We start from the raw sequence: 20,271 nt of genomic DNA, 5'->3' as shown, positions 1-20,271 counted from the left end.
ATCATGATAGGCAGTCCTTTGAAATCGAGGAAGTGAGTTCTCAGGTGACTGTACAGTCCAATGCAGGAATTACAGTGTCACCGGTGGGGCAGACAGTGGTTGAAAGAAAGGGTGGGTGGGGAGTCTGGTTTGCCGCATGCTCCTTCCACTGTCTGCGCTTGGTTTCTGCATGCTCTCGGCGGCGAGACTCTAGGTGCTCAGTGCAATTCCTTCACTTAGGGCGGTCATTGGTCAAGGAATCCCAGATGTCGGTGGGGATGTTGCACTTTATCAAGGCGGCTTTGAGGGTGTCCTTGAAACGTTTCTCTGCCCACCCGGGACTTGCTTGCTGTGTAGGAGTTCCGAGTAGAGCACTTGCTTTGGGAGTCTCGTGTCGGGCATGCGGACGATGTGGTTCGCCCAACGGAGCTGGTCGAGTGTGGTCAGTGCTTCACTGCTGGGGATGTTGGCCTGATCGAGAACACTGATGTTGGTGCATCTGTCCTCCCAGGGGATTTGCAGGATCTTGCGGAGACATCGTTAGTGGTATTTCTCTAGCGCTTTGAGTTGTCTACTGTACGTCTGTCTACTGGGAGGCCTATGTATCTGAGCCATACAGGAGGGTGGGTATCACTACTGCCCTATAGACCACAAGCCTTTTTATACTGTGGCAACCAGAACTGTCTCCATAGTTCCTCTTACTAGCACAAGCTATTCTAACATTTCTCTTAAAGTGACTCCAGCCCCATCACAATCTGTGCCCTATCCTCTCTGGGTTGCCGTGGGAGAAGGAAACTGGAAAAAAAACCTCAGTCATGGGTTTAATTTTCCTGTTAGTCCTCCTTCCCCACGGGTTTCACGCTCTCATGTAGACGGATATAAGAACATAAGAAATAGGAGCAGGAGTAGGTCATACGGCCCCTTGAGCCTGCTCCACCATTCAATAAGATCATGGCTGATCCGATCATGCACTCAGCTCCACTTCCCTGCCTGCTCCCCATAACTCCTTATCCCCTTATCGTTTAAGAAACTGTCTCTTTCTGTCTTAAATTTATTTAATGTCCCAGCTTCCACCGCTCTCTGAGGCAGCGAATGCACAGATTTATAACCCTCAGAAGAAATTTCTCCTCATCTCAGTTCTAAATGGACAGCCCCTTATTCTTAGATCATGCCCTCTAGTTCTAGTCTCCCCCACCAGTGGAAACATCCTCTCTGCATCCATCTTGTCAAGCCCCCTCATAATCTTATACGTTTCGATAAGATCACCTCTCATTCTTCTGAATTCCAATGAGTAGAGGCCCAACCTACTTCACCTTTCCTCATAAGTCAACCCACTCATTCCCAGGATCAACCTAATGAACCTTCTCTGAACTGCCTCCACAGCAAGTGTATCCTTTTCGTAAATATGGAAACCAAAACTGCACGCAGTATTCCAGGTGTGGCCTCACCAATACCCTGTACAGCTGTAACAAGACTTCCCTGCTTTTATACTCCATCCCCTTTGCAATAAGGGTCAAGATTCCATTGGCCTTCCTGATCAATTGCTGTATCTGCATACTATCCTTTTGTGTTCCATGCGCAAGTACCCCCAGGTCCCGCTGTACTACAGCACTATGCAATCTTTCTCCATTTAAATAATAACTTGCCCTTTGATTTTTTTTCTGCCAAAGTGCATGACCTCACACTTTCCAACATTATACTCCATCTGCCAAATTTTTGTCCACTCACTTAGCCTGTCTATGTCCTCCTGCAGCCTCTTTATGTCCTCCTCACACATTGCCCTTCCTCCCATCTTTGTATCATCAGTAAATTTGGTTACATTACACTCAGTCCCCTCTTCCAAGTCGTTAATATAGATTGTAAATAGTTGGGGTTTCAGCGCTGATCCCTGCGGCACCCCACTAGTTACTGATTGCCAACCTGAGAATGAACCATTTATCCCGACTCTGTTTTCTGTTTGTTAGCCAATCCTCTATCCATGCTAATATATTACCCCCAACCCTGTGAACTTTTATCTTGTGCAATAACCTTTTGTGTGGCACCTTGTCAAATGCCTTCTGGAAGTCCAAATACACCACATTCACTGGTTCCCCTTTATCCACCCTCTTCATTACATCCTCAAAGAATTCCAGCAAATTTGTCAAACATGACTTCCCCTTCATAAATCCATGCTGACTTTGCCTGACCAAATTTTGCTTTTTCAAATGTCCTGTTACTGCTTCTTTAATAATGGACTCCCAACATTTTCCCAACCACAGATGTTCGGCTAACTGGTCTTTAGTTTCCTGCTTTTTGTCTGCCTCCTTTTTTGAATAAGGGTGTTACATTTGCAGTTTTTCAATCTTCTGGGACCTCCCCAGAATCCAGGGAATTTTGGTAAATTACAACCAATGCATCCACAATCCCTGCCGCTATATCTCTTTAAGACCCTAAGATGCAAGCCATCAGGTCCAGGGAATTTATCTGCCTTTAGTCCCATTATCTTACTGAGTACAACCTCCTTAGTGATTATGTTAAGTTCCTCTCCTCCCTCTCTCCCCCCGCCCCCCCCCCCCCCCCATAGCCCCTTGACTATCCACTGTTGGAATATTGTTAATGTCCTCTACTGTAAAAACTGATACAAAATATTTGTTTAGAGTTTCTGCTATCTCCATGTTCCCCATTACTAACTCCCCAGTCTCGTCCGCTAAGGGACCAACATTTACTTTAGCCACTCTTTTTTTTTTTCTTTTTATATACCTATAGAAACTCTTACTATCTGTTTTTATATTTTGTGCTAGTTTACTTTCATAGTCTATTTTTAGTCCATTTTTTTTAGTCATTCTTTGCTGGCTTTTAAAAGCTTCCCAATCTTCTGTCCTCCCACTAGTTTTGACCACTTTGTATGCCCTTGTTTTTAATCGGATACCGTCCTTTATTTCTTCAGTTAGCCACGGATGGCTTTCTTTTCTCTCGCACCCTTTCCTCCTCACTGGAATATATTTTTCTTGAGAGTTGTGAAATATCTCTTTTAAACGTACACCACTGTTCATCATTCGCCCCACACTTCAATCTGTTTTCCTAGTTCACTTTAGCCAACTCTACCCTCATACCATCATAGTCTCCTTTATTTAAGCTTAGTACGCTGCTTAGAGATCCAGCTTTCTCACCCTCCATCTGAATTTGAAACTCAATCATGCTATGATCACTCATTCCAAGGGGATCCTTTACTAGGGGATTGTTTATTAATTCTGTCTCATTACACAGGACCAGATCTAGGATAGTCTGCCCCCTGGTTGGTTCCATTACATGCTGCTCAAGGAACCCGTCCCTTATACACTCTATGAACTCTTCCTCAAGGCTACCCTGGCCACTTTGATTTGTCCAATCAATATGGAGGTTTAAAAAAAAAAACATGATTATTGCTGTTCCCTTTTTACAAGCCCCCACTATTTCCTGGTTTATGCTCCGACCAACATGTTGCTACTGTTAGGGGGCCTATAGACTATGTGCCCACCAGTGACATTTTCCCTTATTATTCCTTACCTCCACCCAAACTGTTTCAACATCCTGATCCTTTGAGCCAATATCGTTTCTCACTATTGCAGTGATTCCATCCTTTATCAATAGAGCTACCTCGCACCTTTTTCCTTCCTGTCTGTCCTTCTGGATTGTCAAATACCCTGAATATTTAATTCCCAGTCCTGGTCACCTTGCAACCACGTCTCGGTAATGGCTATCAGATCATACCCATTTGTCTCAATTTGTGCCGTCAATTCATCTATTTTATTACAAATGCTACGTGCATTTAGACGAAGTGCCTTTAAATTTGTTTTTTTTACCTTTTTTTCCTGCTTGTTTCCCTTCTCCTTCAAACTCACTTTCTTTATTTTTGCTTTCTAATTTCTGCTTTTCTTCCCTCCCTATTGAATCTATTTTCAGGTTCCCATCCCCCTGCCAAGCTAATTTAAACCCTCCCCAACAACACTAGCAACCCCCCCCCCCCCCCCCCGCGAGGATATTGGTCCCTGCTCCGTTGAAGTGCAACCTGTCCGGCTTGTACAGGTCCCACCTCCCCCAGAAGCGGTCCCAATGTCTCAGGAATCTAAAGCCCTCCATCCTGCACCATCTCTCTAGCTACGCATTCATCTTCCTATTTCTGTACTCATTAGCTCGTGGCACTGGGAGTAATCCGGAGATTACTACCTTTTTGATGTCCTGCTTTTTAATCTCTCTCCTAGCTCCCTAAACTTTGCCTGCAGGACCTCATCCCTCTTCCTACCTCTGTCATTGGTACCGTAGTACTATCAGACTCCGCCCAAGACTTCAGCATTGCTCCCACATATAGAAAGACTGCTGTAGTCTGGACACAATGCAAGAGAGAGGCTTGTTGACTAATAGGTTTACTTTGTCTCTCTTTTAACCACCAGTCTCTCTTGTGCAACCGTTCTTAACTTTAATACTGTGGCTATTGCTCCTCTGACTCTCCTCTTCCTTCTGTGTTGCAGATTTACTGCACCACATTATAGTCCTCCTCTCAGCATTATGTATTGAAATCCCGGATGAGTCCTCATTTGCAGTGGCCACATGGCTTCGATGTAAATCATGTTAGAAGATTGCAGATTCGAGTCCTGCCATAGTTGTTTAAAATTATTCCAGGGCTTGGCAGGGTAAATGCAGGGAGGATGTTTCCCCGGGCTGGGGACTCCAGGGGTCACAGTCTCAGAATAAGGGGTCGGCCACTTAGGACTGAGATGAGGAGGGTGGTGAATCTTTGGAATTCTCTACCCAAGAGGGCTGTGGAAGCTCAGTCATTGAGTATATTCCAGACACAGATCGATAAATCTTTGGATATTAAGGGAACCGGGATAGTGGAGTTGAGGTAGAAGATCAGCCATGGTATTGAATGGTGGAGCAGGCTCGAGGGGCCAAATGGCCTACGCCTGCTCTTATTTCTTTTCTTCTGTTCTAAAACCTGTCACTAGCTCAATCTGTGATCCCCCCCGCCCCAATCTTGCCTTCCTTCTGCATTCCGCAGGCTTTTTAAAAAAAAAAATCTACGCAGAAAGTTGATCCCTAGTCACTGCTACCTGGTTGCCTCACCTTCTCTACTTTCTTCGACCTTGGTGGGCTTGAACCGTGAACTTTAGCCCTTCATCCAGGTTTCTCAGGTTTTTTTTTAGTGATGTAACCATAAGTTCCACTCAAGGGGGTCCTGTGGCCGATGGAAAGTTGCTAAGAACCTACAATTTTATGTTTGGTATGTGGAGTTGCCCTGTTGTGCTACATTAAAATTAACTAGATGAAGTGTGCTGTCAGAGACAAGCCCCAGCAGACTTGCTGTCGGAGACTTCTAAACACTCCTTTAATGCATTGGTTTTCAAAATTTCCAGTCGAACAACTTAGCATTTAATGAGTTTATTAGCTATCACATTTGCATTGTGTGAACTAGTAGGTACTGAAAAAAAAAATCAATTAGCATTTTGGCATTTACAAAATGAAGAAGGAGGCTACAGATGGCAAAACTGTGTTTGGAGTGTCACCATCAGGACTTTATCCAACAAAAAAACTGCTGCACAAGAAATCAACACCTTTTTGTTTCTGTTCAAATTTGTTGGTGACCTCATCCTTATCAGAGGAACTGGCTTTGGGAATGTAATGAGTATATATGCTAGAGCTCAATTAGTATTTACAGTCGAAGTGACACAATTGTTGGTTAATTGCCGCTTGCTGATAATTCTGCTCCCTCGCACAATTCCTCCAGGCTGCTTCCCCTAATGGTGTCATCGGCACTCGCTGTTTAAGCAATAATCCTCTGGGTGACAGAGAAAACTGGCCAGGTTTCTCGCTGCAAATTGTCCAGTGAAACCCCATACTGGAAGTGGGATGGAAAGCACATGGGTGTAAAGATGGTTCGATTCTGTGTCCTTTTCTTTTAAAGGAGGTACAGATAGATAGTCACTCTTTAAATTAGTATTAGCCCTTTATGATGGAAGGGAAATTTTCAGACCTAGTGTGTTCGTCACCCCTTTTCACTCATTCTTTCTCAGTTACACTCTCTCTTTCACGCACAAACCAGCACTTTGTATTTATAAAGTTCTTATAACATCATAAAATGTCAAAGCAATTCACAATTGGTATAGGCGTGAGGTTAGGGGAGTTGGCAGAAGGGGCTATTGAAAGGGTACATTTTAAGAAGGCTTTTGGAGATGGAGAATGGTATAACAAGACTGGGCAGTTTGGGGAGGGAGAGAGAACCTCCAGTCTGTGGGGCCAGGTACTATCACTAATGGTAGAGTAAGGAGAGGGGGAAACATGAATTGGTGCAGATTTGGAAGCACAGACTTCAATGTAGGGCTAAGTTGCAGAGAGAGAGAGAAATATTGCCATGGAGGCATTTGAATACAAGATGATGGGTTTTTTAAATTTAATGTACTGATGGAGGTCGGAGGAGAGAAGCGAGTGGGATCTTGTGTAGGATAGTTTTGAATGAGTTGGTTAGTGGATAGAACTTGGAGGGGTCTTCTGTTTGAACAGGTGATGAGGGCACAGATCCGGATTTTGGCAGAAGGTGGCTAATGTTTTGGAGGTAGGACTTGGCAACCTTGGTCACTGGCTGGGAAAGGAATAGAATCAGTGGCAAGGGTACAGAGTTTGTGGCTGTGGTTGAAGACAACGGCTTCTGGATGAAATTGGGCTCATCCAAGACTGGATGTTGAAGAAGGAGTCTGACAATGCAGGCAGCGTAGGTGCCAAGAGAGGTAGCAGAGCGGTACAGCTGGGTGCCTTCGGCATGCGTGTGAAAAGTGACCCCATTTCTTCATAGGATGTTGCCAAGAGGCCGCATGGAGGTGAAGCGGGCATCATGTATAAATTCTATGGGGGATTCCAGAGGTAACGGTACAGGGTGGGAAGAAAGCCATTATTGAGAATTCTCTGGTTACGATTGGATAAGTAAGAGTGGAACCAATTGAGGGTAGTCCTCCTGAGCTGGACAATGGAGGAGAGGTGTTGGAGGAGAATGGTGTGATCGACTGTCAGAGGCTGCAGAGAGGTCGAGGACGACAAGATGGGACAGTGCATATTTTTCACCGTCACAGAGAATGTTATTTGTGGCGTTGATTACGACATTACGAAGTGGCTACACTCAAACAAAAGTACTTCATTGGTTGTAAAGTGCTTTGAGCTGTCCGATGGTCGTGAAAGGTGCTGTATAAATGTAAGTCTTTCTTTGATTAGGGCCATTCCAGTATCGTTGTAGAAGTGGAAACCTAATTGAGCGATTAAAATGTGGAATTGCAGGGAAAATGGACACAGATTTGAGAGGTGACGATATGTTCAAGAACTTTGAAGAAAGGGAGATTGAAAATGGAGTGAGCGTTTGAAAGAACACTGGGTGTTTTTTTTGAGGAGCGGGTGATGGTTTTGAAAGGGAGAGAGACACTACTGGAGGAGAAGGAACCATTTACAATGTCCGCGAGCATTGGGCCAGGTAGGGAAGTCGGGTGATCAACAATCCAAGTTAGTGGATGGAGGAATCAAGGGAGTAGGATGAGGGTCTCGAGAACAGGACGAGTTCGGAGAGGGTATGAGAAGAAGTAGGAGGAAAACTTAGTTTCAGGACGAGAGCAGATAGGAGCCTGAACCGGGGGTGGGGTGGGGGTGGGGTGGGGGGGGGGGGGAGTGCAATAGAGGCAGCTGGTCTCAGTCATAGAATTCCTCGACCTTTTGTTGGAGAGGAGTTTAAAGCGATGTTTGGTAATGCAGTAGTGAGGCCTAATAGCACTTTATATGGTCCAACAAGATCTGTTGATGGATGGCTACTTCAGTTTGAGCCCCTTGGACTGTATGGAGCACTATACGATGGGGAATGTTCGGGATGGAAGAGAATAAACATTTTCATGGGGACGAGGACATCAAAAGTGGTGGAGAGGGAATGTTTGGGCAGATCGACAGATGTAGAACTACCACTGGATGTCTCAGAGCACTTTACAGCCAATGAAGTACTTTTTGGAGTGTAGTCACTGTTGTAATGTAGGAAATGCGGCAGCCAAGCTTCCACAAACAAATGTGATAATCATCAGATAATCTGTTTTTGTTATGTTGATTGAGGGATAAATATTGGCCAGGACACCAGGGATAACTCCCCTGCTCTTCTCTCTCCTTCGAAATAGTGCCATGGGATCTTTTACCAGAGAGCAGACGGGGCCTCGGCATCTCCAACGGAGCAGTGCTCCCTCAGCACTGCACTGGAAGGCCAAAGACTGGACATTTGGCAATTGAAAGTGCAATTATAAGTGACGAGGGAGAATTTTTGCCAGGATGAACACAAGGATGTGGGATTGAAAGGGATTTGGAGGATGCACGTGGTGAGGGATGCAAAGAAGTGGCCGGAAATGGCTTTGTCTGATTGAGGCCATGGGAGTAAAGAGATAACGCAACATGGCATGGTCAAGAGGCTAGCCATGATTATGGATAGGAGAGTTTATATGGAGGATAGGAGAGTAGTGAAATGGTATGAGAGAAAGCAAGGCGAGTTGAGGGGCAGATTGAAATCTCCAAGGTGAGGAGTCGCTCAGTGCAGAGGATGTGGGAGGAAAGGAGGGAGGCATTGGATCACTTCCACGTGTTCTAGTAAATCGAAGCTGTAAAATGTAATTTCATTTTTCCAACCTGAATACATTTGTAGGCAAATAGAAAATAAATGGCAGGTGGTGAGCTGCTCTATTCTCTACGCACCAGTCAGTGTACGGGAGATTTCACTGCTATCCAACACGTCATTGATGAAAACACCAGATAGGATGAGTAACTTTGAACAACCATGCCTCCATTTTTTGACAGATTCAGTGACTCTCCAATCTACCTACATGGATCTTGGAACAGGAGTACACATCCTGAATAAAATCCAACATTTGACCATATATTCCCATAGCTTGCTTCTTCATGAGGGAGCAAGGTCAGACTCTTGTGAGCATGGATGAAGGCAATGCAAGTAATTCTCGACTGACCAGTGAAATTCCACCGTCTTGTACAAAACCACAACCTGCCTGACACATTTCTGGACTAAACTTGAGTTTGTTTCTTTCTGATTATTCCAAAGTGTGTAATATATGTGAAACAATGACCCAAGGAACTACTGTACAGCCTCTAATATCTCATTCTGAGATAGTTTGCAATCTTATTCAGATCCTGCTCTTGTGGATGGAAAGAGCTGCACTCTAGAATACCAAGGATGTCTGTGCCTCAAACAGTCCTGTTCCCCAGCATCATAACGGCAGCTCCAATATTTGGTAGTTCTTTGTATTAATCTCCAATTCCATTACTGTTTCCTCCTCTTCCCTCTCTTTCCCCCCGCCCCCCCCCCCTCGCCCAAGCCTAGAGTAGGACTTTAGTCGTCATCATCATAGGCGGTCCCTCGAACGAGGATGACTTGCTTCCACGTGAGTTCACAGGTGTTTCAATGAAGGACCCGATGTTCCAGTCCTGAACTCCAATTGAGGGGGAGGAAGATGCCTGTGCGTGGATTTTTTTTAACGTGTGGTGGCCATTGCACATCAGCCACCACACGGGCTTGACAGAGCTAGGCCTTTATCCAGTGGCAAGGGTTAACCAGGATGACTGGAGACCTGCTCTGCTGCAAGGACCTAGTGCTGCGCGCACATATCGTAGTGTGGGCTGGCCCGTGCTACCCCTGAGCCCTCTGCTTTTCTGGGCCCCGTACCCTCATTCGCCGCTCCTCCACCATGATCCCTCGCCGCTCCTCCGCCACAAAAACACTCGCCGCACCTCCTCCACGATCTCCCTCTGCACCAAACCCAGGTCGCTGTTTGGAGCGTGGGCAGGAGCATCGGCTGGGCCTAGTAAAGCAGAGGAGCAGGATGGTTGTGGTGGACTTGTGATGAGTGATCGAAGCGGAGGAACGATGAGGGATCGTGGCTGAGATTTGATGGGTGATTGTGACGGAGGTTCGGCGAATGTTTGGGACTTTAGTATGTTGCTGCCTATTGCCCTAATGGTAGGATGGATTCCACCTCCTCCCAACAAGCTTTTTCATTACGACCTTTTTATCTACACAGCACACTCTGCCACCTTTGCCAACCACCATGCAGAAGGTAATTGTAAACGTCTATTATGCAGACACTAATTTGATAGAATGCTCTCTTCAGACTTGAGGATGCCTATGAGTTTGTTAAAGTCGTCAGACTTGTTACTCAGTGAGATCCCATAGGGCTCATTTTGAGCACGATTGATGATGGATTTAGCCTACAAAAAATGATTTAGATTCATTTTTGTGTAATTGTGCACCCTTGTGGATGGATCCCAGTCCTTCTCCAAAATGATCCTCTTGCTTCCCGGCATGCTGCATTGTAGTCTTAATTTTCCAGCAGCTCCCAATTACTCTGAAGAGACTTCAAGTATCACTTTAAAGACACTCTATCGTCTAACAGCTCTCCTTCCTTTCATATTTCCTTTAAGAAGACCTTGCTCGGTGGTTGAACAGGATCTAGGTTGTTTGTTGATGACTTTGGCTGCAGAGGTATCATGGGCCACATCATCTGCTCACACAGACAGTCTCTGTAGTCACAGTTACAAATGCAGATGCACAGAAAGCTATCCAACAAAAAGAACTGAATCAATGCTGCCTGTGACTACACTGGAACCAAATTCAAGATTAAACCTACCATTTTTTTTAACTCCGATCCTAATTCTTTGCCTAATTATCTAGTTATTTCTAAACAGAATACATTATGAAGACCCTTGGGATGCAAATCCATCCCAATTTTCCTCATGAAGTAGCTATCACTAACATAAACTAAGAATCCTAAGTGCTTGCACTTTTCCAATTGATTTTCCCCTATCCCATATAGAGTTTCATGAAATCCAGCAGTTTGTCTCAATGTGTAGAGTGATATGAATTTGACCGTGTGGTGTGGCAAAAGTTCTGGCTGCCAATTACCAGGCAATTTACTTTGAAGCTGTATTTTTGATCATGTTTTTGAAAAGCTCCCCAGCAAAATATACCTTAACCCTTGCGTTAGAACACCTAACTCTGTCCCAAAGTCCGAGTGTACAATAAAACCATCCAATGTATCCTTAAGCCATGGGGATTCGAAGGTACTGGGTTCACTTGTTGGTCTGTGCTAAGTTAACCGATCTAGCCAGAGCTACAGATTTAGACACTGATCTTTAAATTCTATAACCCAACAGCTTTTAGGCCAATGACAATTCGGGCTCCCAATTCCTAACCAAAGTGCATGTGTAGATATCAAAGCTGTCTGAGGTCCCGCATGGTTGAATAGCCCATTGTTGCTCACTATCTAGATCTATACACAAACAAGATCACTTAGGTGAAGTCCAGGAAGGTGAACACTGTGGGCTCAATTTTGGCCAGTAGTTGCTCCGGTTTTTTTTGGAGTAACTTGATTTTTCTGGCGTTCCTTAAAAATCCCCATTTTGCACATTCAATTTGCGCCAGTGTAAGTGAGTTTGTTACGATTTTTTTTAGTTTAGTTTTAGTTTTTCTCAAAAGGGGGCATTACCAGCCACCTACGCCAGTTTTGGCCACTTTGGCCAGCCAATAGTTACTCCATATCTACTTAGGCCAACGTCTGTGGCCACTTCAGAAAACCCTTGCAGAGAGTTAAGAAATCAGTGCAGGTAGGTACATCGGAGGCCATTTGGCCTGGGATAGGGGCCTGCACCTAAAGCACCAAGACTTACTTTTTGTGCTTTGTTTAGTGCTTTGTAATAAGCATTCAAAAAAACGTTAAAAAAAAATAGAAGTAAGTCCTACCTTCATCTGAAAACTCGTCCCGGGAAGGCAGCGGGCAGGCTGGTGCGGGAGACCATTCTGCCTGGGATAGGTGCGCGACGACCAGCAGACCACTCGGCCAGGGATAGGGGCGGGAACTGCCGACATTGGAGCACACACAGGCTGCGGGAAGCAAACTACGATTCCTTTTAAAAATGGCCAATTGCCAAATTTCGGCGCTACTACGCATGCGCGTACATCGCGACCTGACTCCAATGCGCGTGTGCAGACGTCCCGGCATGTTTTCAACGCAGGACGATGGCTCCACCCCCGACTTGACTGGCCACGCTGCACGACAACCGACGAGAGGCTGGACAGCGGCCAAAGTGGGGAGGAATTTTTTCGGCACACTTCTGAATGGAGTGCAATGGTGCATCTCCGATAAGTGCGCCAAAAAAGGGGCGTGCCAAAATTGAGCCCTATATGTGGAACTGTACCCCGGTAAATGTCCACACCTCCAGGAGAGGTGGGAGGAGTTGGCCTTAAAACAAAAGGCACTCCAAGTACTCCAGTGAATTTGCCCAAAGCCCACAGCAGTTTCCTTCTGGCCTGAGAATACAATTGCTGATTGGTGTCGAACTCCTGCTACATTTGATCTCTGGCCCACTGCACAATCCGAGCTGGGTTAACCCCCCTTGTAACCAGCAGAGTGAGGAAACTTTCATCCCATTAGTGTGGGCTGCATTTGAAGCGGATGCAAAAGGTGAAAGGACTACGTTCTAATCTACTTTAACCCAAACGTTTTGTTTTGTACACACTAATTTAACGTGAGATGGAGTTTCTACAGTGGATGCATTTCCGCACAATTTTTTTAAAATCAGCCTTTAAATATTACATTTCAAAATAAATTCTTGTCATGCGTTCCTATGTCTAGTAATGAGCTGTATTTTTCCCACTATAACTTTAATTATAATTGACTCTCTCGTTTTTAAGTTCTCCCCAGAATCCAGTGCACAGATCTTAGATCGGATTTTCGTCAGCATTTTTACCATTCACTCGTGGTTTGCCTGATCATCTTAACAGTTCATCTCTTGTTAGTACACACCCATCCATAACCATAACACGATGATGAGTCTGTTAACTGTAGATGGGAGATATTGTGGTTTAAATAAAATCTTACCACAGAAGTACACTCCCTTGGCTTATTACTAATTTTTTTGCTATATAACTGCTGATTAACATTACTACCTGTATTTTTAAAAGTGAAACAAATGTAGCAGCGGCCGTTCTTGCAAACCTTCCTGATCAAAAGAAAATTCCATTTGCTTGTCCGCTCGACTCTGTACCAGTAAATGAACACAACCATCAAAAATCGCTGTTTTAAAAAAAAAATACAGCAGATCGGTTGAATAGCCAGTGTCTAATTCAAGTATGTTTCAAATGACTGCACAAACTATTGACCAGACAAAACAGGTGTACAACCCGAATGGCTTTCTTCCCTTTTATTCAATGTGGCACCGATTTAGTGTTCTTACCGAGTTCCCAGTGTACTTTTGGGGTTTCCTTGCAAAGCTGTGGTTGAGACATGTCAAAGTTGTGTTTGGGAGCTTAGCGTTCGAAACTAATCTTTGCACTAGGGAATTATTAAACCGTATTCTTTGTTGAAAAGAAAATGTGCCATTTCAAAAACTAATATTGCACATTTTGTATCTTCGGTAAAGAAAAAATGAGCAAAAACTTGTTATCCTTTTGCAAGCAGGTTTCCAGATAAAAATAATTGTGTTTAACTTGCTTAACTTCTCTGTCTTCAGAGAGATAGCTATTTCCTGTGTCAATTCACTGTGTGCAGTGGTGAGATAACACTGTATGGTGCTTTACAGGCTTCAGAGCAGTCTCTGAATAGGATGAACCTTTGGGGGCCAGGGAGAGGGTTGGTACAGGTGGTGCATGGATGGAAAATGGAAGAAAATTATATTTTGGGCATGATGGATTTTTGGCATATTTGAATTTTAGAGATCGATTTCATAAGCTAGATAATCAGCAAATGTAGTGAAATTCAAATTCCTGAATCATTAAACGTTGAAGTAAATTGAGACTGCTACAACATATGCTTGTCCTAGTGTACATGACTAGGTGGGCAGGGAGCTGGAAGGAACAGTTCCAGCTCCTGATTGCCAGCCTGAAAGTATAGGTGGAGCGAGGCCGAGACAGGTCCGTGTGAATCCTGTCCCTCTTTAGTGAACAAACTATTGATCAGAAAAAACAGGTGTGCAACAATCATTGCCCAGGCCAAGTCATGAAGTTAGGCATGTTACTGCAGGACTACCGGACTCACACCACATCGTGACTCACTTCAGGTGAGCGGTATGTTAAGGAGCAAAATTCAGAAAGAGGGTGGGGTGTGTTACTCCGTCGGCTATTTTTTACTTTACAGGATCCTTGTTTCAGTTCAAGATCTTTGAAAAGTATTTTTTTGGTTTCCAGAGCTAACCTCGAAGCCCTGCAGAAGAAGTTGGAGGAGCTTGAGCTCGACGAGCAGCAGAAAAAGCGACTCGAAGCCTTTCTTACACAGAAGGCCAAAGTTGGTGAACTGAAAGATGATGACTTTGATAAGATATGTGAACTGGGTGCCGGGAACGGCGGTGTGGTCACCAAAGTACGTCACAAGCCATCGGGACTTATTATGGCAAGAAAGGTAAGCTTACATTGACAGAATTTGGTGACTGATGATCCCTGCATTAATTGTGGCCATCTCCCGGTATTTAGGAGCTGCTGCTGCTTTTCAAATCTTTTGATGACGTTTTGAGTTCCAAACTGCGGAACTTTAATAGATTCCTCACGTACAATTACACGTCAGAAGGCTTTTCTTGTAAAGTCCATGCTAACCTCGAGTAACTAGAAATCAGGAGTCCAAGAACACTGTCCCATAGATGAGCAGAGGCTGTGTGAAGTGTCATTTTTTAAATCGGCCTTTAAGTGAATATGAAATGTCCCAGAATGGCAGAAAATTAATTTGTGTCTTGTGTATTTTATGGACAAAATAAGTGCGCAAGTTTCCGATATCCGCTAGAACGGCGCACTCCGCCTATTTTGTGGAATGAAAAGCACGCCAAAAACTTACCTCGCGATTCTCAGAGTGTAGCAGGCCTATTCAGCAGTCAGCGCAACGCAGCACAACAGCGGGGCGGCGGAGCTACAGCCCTGGGCCTAAAAGGGTGCTGCCAGCTGCGCGCGTGCGCAGTAGCTCCTGGCCCCCAGATTCTGTGTGCGTGTGCTGCTGGCTGTGTGGGAGGGGCCCGAAGCATGCAGCCCCTAGCCCTGGCCGAATGGGCTCCTGGTGCGGGCAGAGTGCCGATTTCCAACCTGCAGCCCCTGGCCGGGCTCCCGGTGCTCCCGAACGGGTAGGTGAGGTAGGAACTTTTTATTTATTGATTTATTGATTTATTTATCATTTATTATTGATGATGGTTCTTTATTTTTAAAAGTGAAGTGTTTAATGCTTTGGAAAATCCCCTAACTTCCCTTCCCCCCCCCCACCCCACATCTCTGGCTACCTACACCTAATTCTAAAGTGTACACAAGGTTTTTCTGAGCGTATAAAAGTCGACATTTACTCTGTTCTAAGTTAGTTTAGAGTAACTTTTCGGTGCTGAAACTTGCAAAACAGGTGTAAGTGGCTGGTAACGCCCCCTTTTGAAAAAGAAACTGAACTAAAACTAAACTAAACTAAACTAACTTGCTGCAACTGGAGCAAACTAAACGAGAATTGTAATTTCTAAGATACTCCAAAATAAACTAGTTGCTCCAAAAAAAATAGGAGCAACTCTACCCGAAACTTAGGCCCTAAACTACTTTTTAAAAATATAATAAGCCAGATATGTTGACTTCTAACAGTCTATTTGATTATGAATGTATCAGTGGATACATTTCCATGTCCAGGAACTCTCAAGTGTCCTTCTGTGCCCATCGTTTCACAAGAAGCATTCTCGGAAAAGTGGGTGGGGAAAGGAGGATTAAATCAGCTAGGTTTCAGTTCACTCCAGTACAGTACAGTAAGTGCAAACATAAAGCACATTTCTCTGTATAAAATTAATTAAAAGTCACAGTTCGAATCATTGCAATAGTTTAAGGATTGTGTGCAACATCATTACATCATTAAGTTGTCATTTTCATTCAATGCTAAAGGACAGTAGTAAGCAGAGAATTGTTGTAGTTTTCCTTCTATTAAAACACGGTGCTTATGAGGATGAACCTGACCCCATTTGCCATTTCCAGCTGAGTTCTTTATCATGTTATAGAATCATAAAATAGAACAGCACGGAAGGAGGACATTCGGTACATCGAGTCTGCGTCGGCTCTTTCGACGAGTAATCCAGTTAGTCCCACTCCTCGGCTCTTTCCCCCAATCCCTGCAATTTTTTTCCAAGTATCTTACCAATTTCCTTTTGAAAGCTACTATTGAATCTGTTTCCACCACCCTGTCAAATCCTAACCACTCGTTGGGTAAAAAGTTTTGGCTCATGTCGCCTCTGGTTCTTTTGCCAATCACCTCTCTATCTTTGTGTTCCTTCCTCAAAATCAGTAATCTTCTCTCCCTGCAAAATATATTCTGGTTCTAGTGAAAGGTGCTTCTAATTACTGATGTACAAATTGACTACATTTTTTTCATAATTGATTCATTGCAAGTCAGTATTTATTCAGCGCTAGATTTGCATAACCAGGCTTGCATCATTCTGACCTAAGCTGCAGCATTATCAACAACAAGGAAACTGTTCAACGACTGTCTGCCTGGAGCATCCCTACATCTTTATTTACTGTCCTAATTTCAATCCGTGCCCTCTGACGTAATCCACCAAGGATCAGCTTTCACGTACATTGACGAAACCCAACAACATCTCTCCATGACTTCTCTCAACCCTTTGACTGCTTTTGTGCTATCAGACTGCCTGATTGCCATAAAGTCTTGGAAGAACTAAAACTACTTCCAATTTAAAATCAGGGAGACAGAAGTCATTGATTTGTGTTCCCTTGCCACTAATCCCATCCACCTCCCCTGCCACATTCTCAAGCTGAACCAGAGTGGCTGTTATCATAACCCCGGGACTGAGCTTTAAGCCCCACATCTTATCCATTACCGAGACCACTTACTTCCATATTCGTCGTGTTGCTCACCTCTGCTGCTACCTCAGCACCTTTGCCACTGATGCCCTTTGTCACCTGCAGGCTTGAGTGCTCGAAGGCTCTTTTAGTTGACTTCCCATCCTGCACTCTCCACAAACTGCCAACTTGTCCAAAGCTCGACTGCACTTACCCTGCCCCACATTCAGTCCTGTTTCCCCATCACTCCTATCCTTGCTGACCTGTACTGGCTCCCAGGCCTCCAACACTTTAGCTTTTAAAATCCTTGTCCTGGTCTCTGAATCCTTCTAAGGCCTGCCCCAACCTAGCTTTACAATCTCCATCATCCCTATGTACATTTGCTCTTGACTTCAGTATACTGTGCATTCTTAACATTGGTGGCAGAGCTTTTAGCTGCCTTGGCCCTACATTTTGGAACTCCCTCCCTAAACTGTCCACCTCTTTAAAGACCACCAGATGTGACTACTCTTAAGAAACCTCCTAATCTCTTACCTTGCACAGTGCTATTTTCCTTGTATCTTGTGATGTGCCATGGAACATTTCTTGTTGCTATATAGATGCAAATGATTGTGCTTATCCTACATCTGTTATACTCCAACGAGGCTTCATCTTTGAGCTCTTGGATCTGCGTTTTTGGAATTGTTTTGTTTTGGAAGAAAATATGAGATTTTCATGGGCACTGTTAATACTTAAGTTTCACAGTCAATATACATTTTCCGGTGCACATCCTCTATCTCCAGTGTAGTTTGCTGAAACTAATGTTAGTCCAGTGACTTGGATTGAGATCAAATAAACCAAAATGATTTCTTTACAGTAGCTTGCCATTCATAGAGTTTTTTTGCATTGCTGAGGTGGTTTGCACCCACTGACTGAAGCTGTATTCTGAAACCTCAGCAAATATCAGCTGACATGATTGAGGCAGTACAGATATATTTTTAAATCATTTCATAAGTTAAGAAGGAAATATTTGTGCTTAAATTGGCACAGGTTAACAAGCTTATTTTTTCATGGAGGATTAGTTCCCCAGCTTAGTTCCCAAAGTATTTAATGAGTATGTATCTATCGCCAATGCTACTCAAGATAAGTGGGAGCTGCTGGCATCACTGGAGGAACTGGCTTAGTGGAGGTGCTGAGCTTGATGATGTGAGGGAGTTCACTGCTGGCAACCCAAGAAGCTTCCTTCCGCCTTTGGTTTCAACTGTTTAATTCATTCCCTCACACAGCGAGTTTCAGTGTCTCCTCTAAACCAGCTTCGGTCGAGGGTCATCAAATGTAATTGTTTAAAGAGAAATATTCAAAAGAATTGGCAGAAGTAAGCATCAAAAGCAATTAAATCATGAGTTCTTTCTAAAAATTGGCATCAGTTTAGTTTGAAGACAACCATTCCATGCTAACGTCACACGTGAACTTTGACCTAAATGGACTGTTCAAGTGAACCTTGCTCTGTTTACCCAGTTAATATCACGACATGTATGCAAAACAAAAATAGTGCCTGTGCAGCATCCCCACTGAGTGTAGTTGACGCTGGGCAGTTTGACTCCATACTTGCATGCTAATTTGTATGCCACGCTAGACTTAAGGCAACCGATAAAACTCTGTGCCCCACCTGAATGTGATTTTGTAGCCAAGCTTGGTTTTGTGTTGACACAATACTTGACATCTAGAAAACAAGCAAGGAACACGTGACAATCCTAGACATCTGATTTTGTAAGAGTTGTAAATGCCAGTATAATTCCAAGTGAAAAATGTCAATGTTAGATTTCTCCATTTAAAAAATAAATACAGTGATGGATTCAAATAGTCCTCAAAAAAGGATCTAACTCCAAGATTTCATTCTCCATTTCTCCAGCTGATTCACTTAGAAATAAAGCCTGCAATCCGCAACCAAATCATCCGAGAGCTGCAGGTGCTGCACGAATGTAACTCGCCGTATATTGTGGGCTTCTACGGAGCATTCTACAGTGATGGGGAAATCAGTATATGCATGGAGCACATGGTAAGTGTTAATCCGTCAGTAATGGGTCTCAGTACTGCACCGGCAGTGGATCTGCCAGTTTAAGTTACATATTCTACAGAGTCTGTTATAAGACTTTTGCAGCCATGAACCAATGACCTGTTTTGGGATTTTTTAAATAGAAAAAATGTTTCTAAAGCCAGCTTGTGTATATTCAAAATAAAAGTTTTTGAAGTTCCGTTTACATTCAATTCCCCATTCAAAACTTACAGTAATGCATGCAACTTTTAGACAGTATACATAATTACAGTTGTATGAAAATCCCATTAAAAATAATAAAATGTCTTGCGTTCATTGCTTATACGTTGTGACTGTTCAGTCTGTGTGTCAATTTTCTTCATTAAGCGCTTTGCTTCCTCATTGGTTAAGTCTATTTTTCTTTTCTAATTGATTATTCTCTCTTAGTTCACCAATCCTAATCCTATTAAGAAAGACCTATCTTCCCAATAACATGAAAAATAGCACATTTGCGTTTGTCCAAAAAAATTCCAACTTGCCTTCCAAGATGAGGAGGAGGAGGAGGTGGTGGGGTGGGGGGTTGGAGAGGAGGAGGAGGTGGTGGGAGGGAGGGAGGGGGGGTGGAGAGGGGGAAGAGGAGGAGGTTGGGGGGGGGAAGAAGAGGAGGAGGTGGGGGGGGGGAAAAGAGGAGGAGGTTGGGGGGGTGGGGAAGAGGAGGAGGAGGTTGGGAGGTGGGGGGAAGAAGAGGAGGAGGTTGGGGGGAAGAAGAGGAGGAGGTTGGGGGGAAGAAGAGGAGGAGGTTGGGGGGTGGGGGGAAGAGGAGGAGGAGGTTGGGGGGTGGGGGGGGAAGAGGAGGAGGAGGTTGGGGGATGGGGGGAAGAGGAGGAGGTTGGGGGGTGGGGGGAAGAGGAGGAGGAGGAGGTTGGGGGGGAAGAGAGGAGGAGGAGGTTGGGGGGGGAAGAGGAGGAGGAGGAGGTTGGGGGGGGGAAGAGGAGGTTGGGGGGGGGGGGAAGAGGAGGTTGGGGGGGGGGGAAGAGGAGGTTGGGGGGGGGGGAAGAGGAGGTTGGGGGGGGGGGGAAGAGGGGTTGGGGGGGGGGGGGAGGGGTGGTGGGGGGGGGGGAAGAGGAGGTTGGGGGGGGGGGGAAGAGGAGGTTGGGGGGGGGGGGGAGAGGAGGTTGTGGGGGGGGGGGGGAGGAGGTTGTGGGGGGGGGGGGGAGAGGAGGTTGTGGGGGGGGGGGAAGCAGGGTTGTGGGGGGGGGGAGAAGGTTGTGGGGGGGTGGGGAGAGGAGTTTGTGGGGGGGGGAGGAGAGGAGGGTGGGGGGGGGGGAAAGAGGAGAGGACGTTGGGGGGGGGGAGAGGGAGGAGGTGGTGGGGGGGGGAAGGGAGAAGGGGGTGGGGGGAAGAGGAGAGGACGTTGGGGGGGGGGGAAGAGGAGGTAGGAGGTTGGGGG

The 20,271-nt window shown here is 45.0% G+C and overlaps 1 protein-coding gene across 2 annotated transcripts in view; it reads left to right on the top strand.

The window, feature by feature from the left end:
- The window catches only part of LOC139228717 (dual specificity mitogen-activated protein kinase kinase 2), a 96,334-nt gene that overhangs the window by 8,588 nt on the left and 67,475 nt on the right, over nucleotides 1-20,271 (top strand). For both annotated transcript variants that reach the window (XM_070859994.1, XM_070859995.1), the window contains exons 2-3: nucleotides 14,195-14,405; nucleotides 18,699-18,845. In XM_070859994.1, coding sequence (XP_070716095.1) covers nucleotides 14,195-14,405; nucleotides 18,699-18,845 — 358 coding nt within the window. The remainder of the gene's footprint in view (nucleotides 1-14,194; nucleotides 14,406-18,698; nucleotides 18,846-20,271) is intronic.

This window comes from Pristiophorus japonicus, chromosome 18 (genome assembly GCF_044704955.1).
Source record: "Pristiophorus japonicus isolate sPriJap1 chromosome 18, sPriJap1.hap1, whole genome shotgun sequence".
NCBI lineage: Eukaryota > Metazoa > Chordata > Chondrichthyes > Pristiophoridae > Pristiophorus > Pristiophorus japonicus.
The sequence above is the reverse complement of the archived record's forward strand: the minus strand, read 5'-3'. Positions and strand labels throughout refer to the sequence as shown.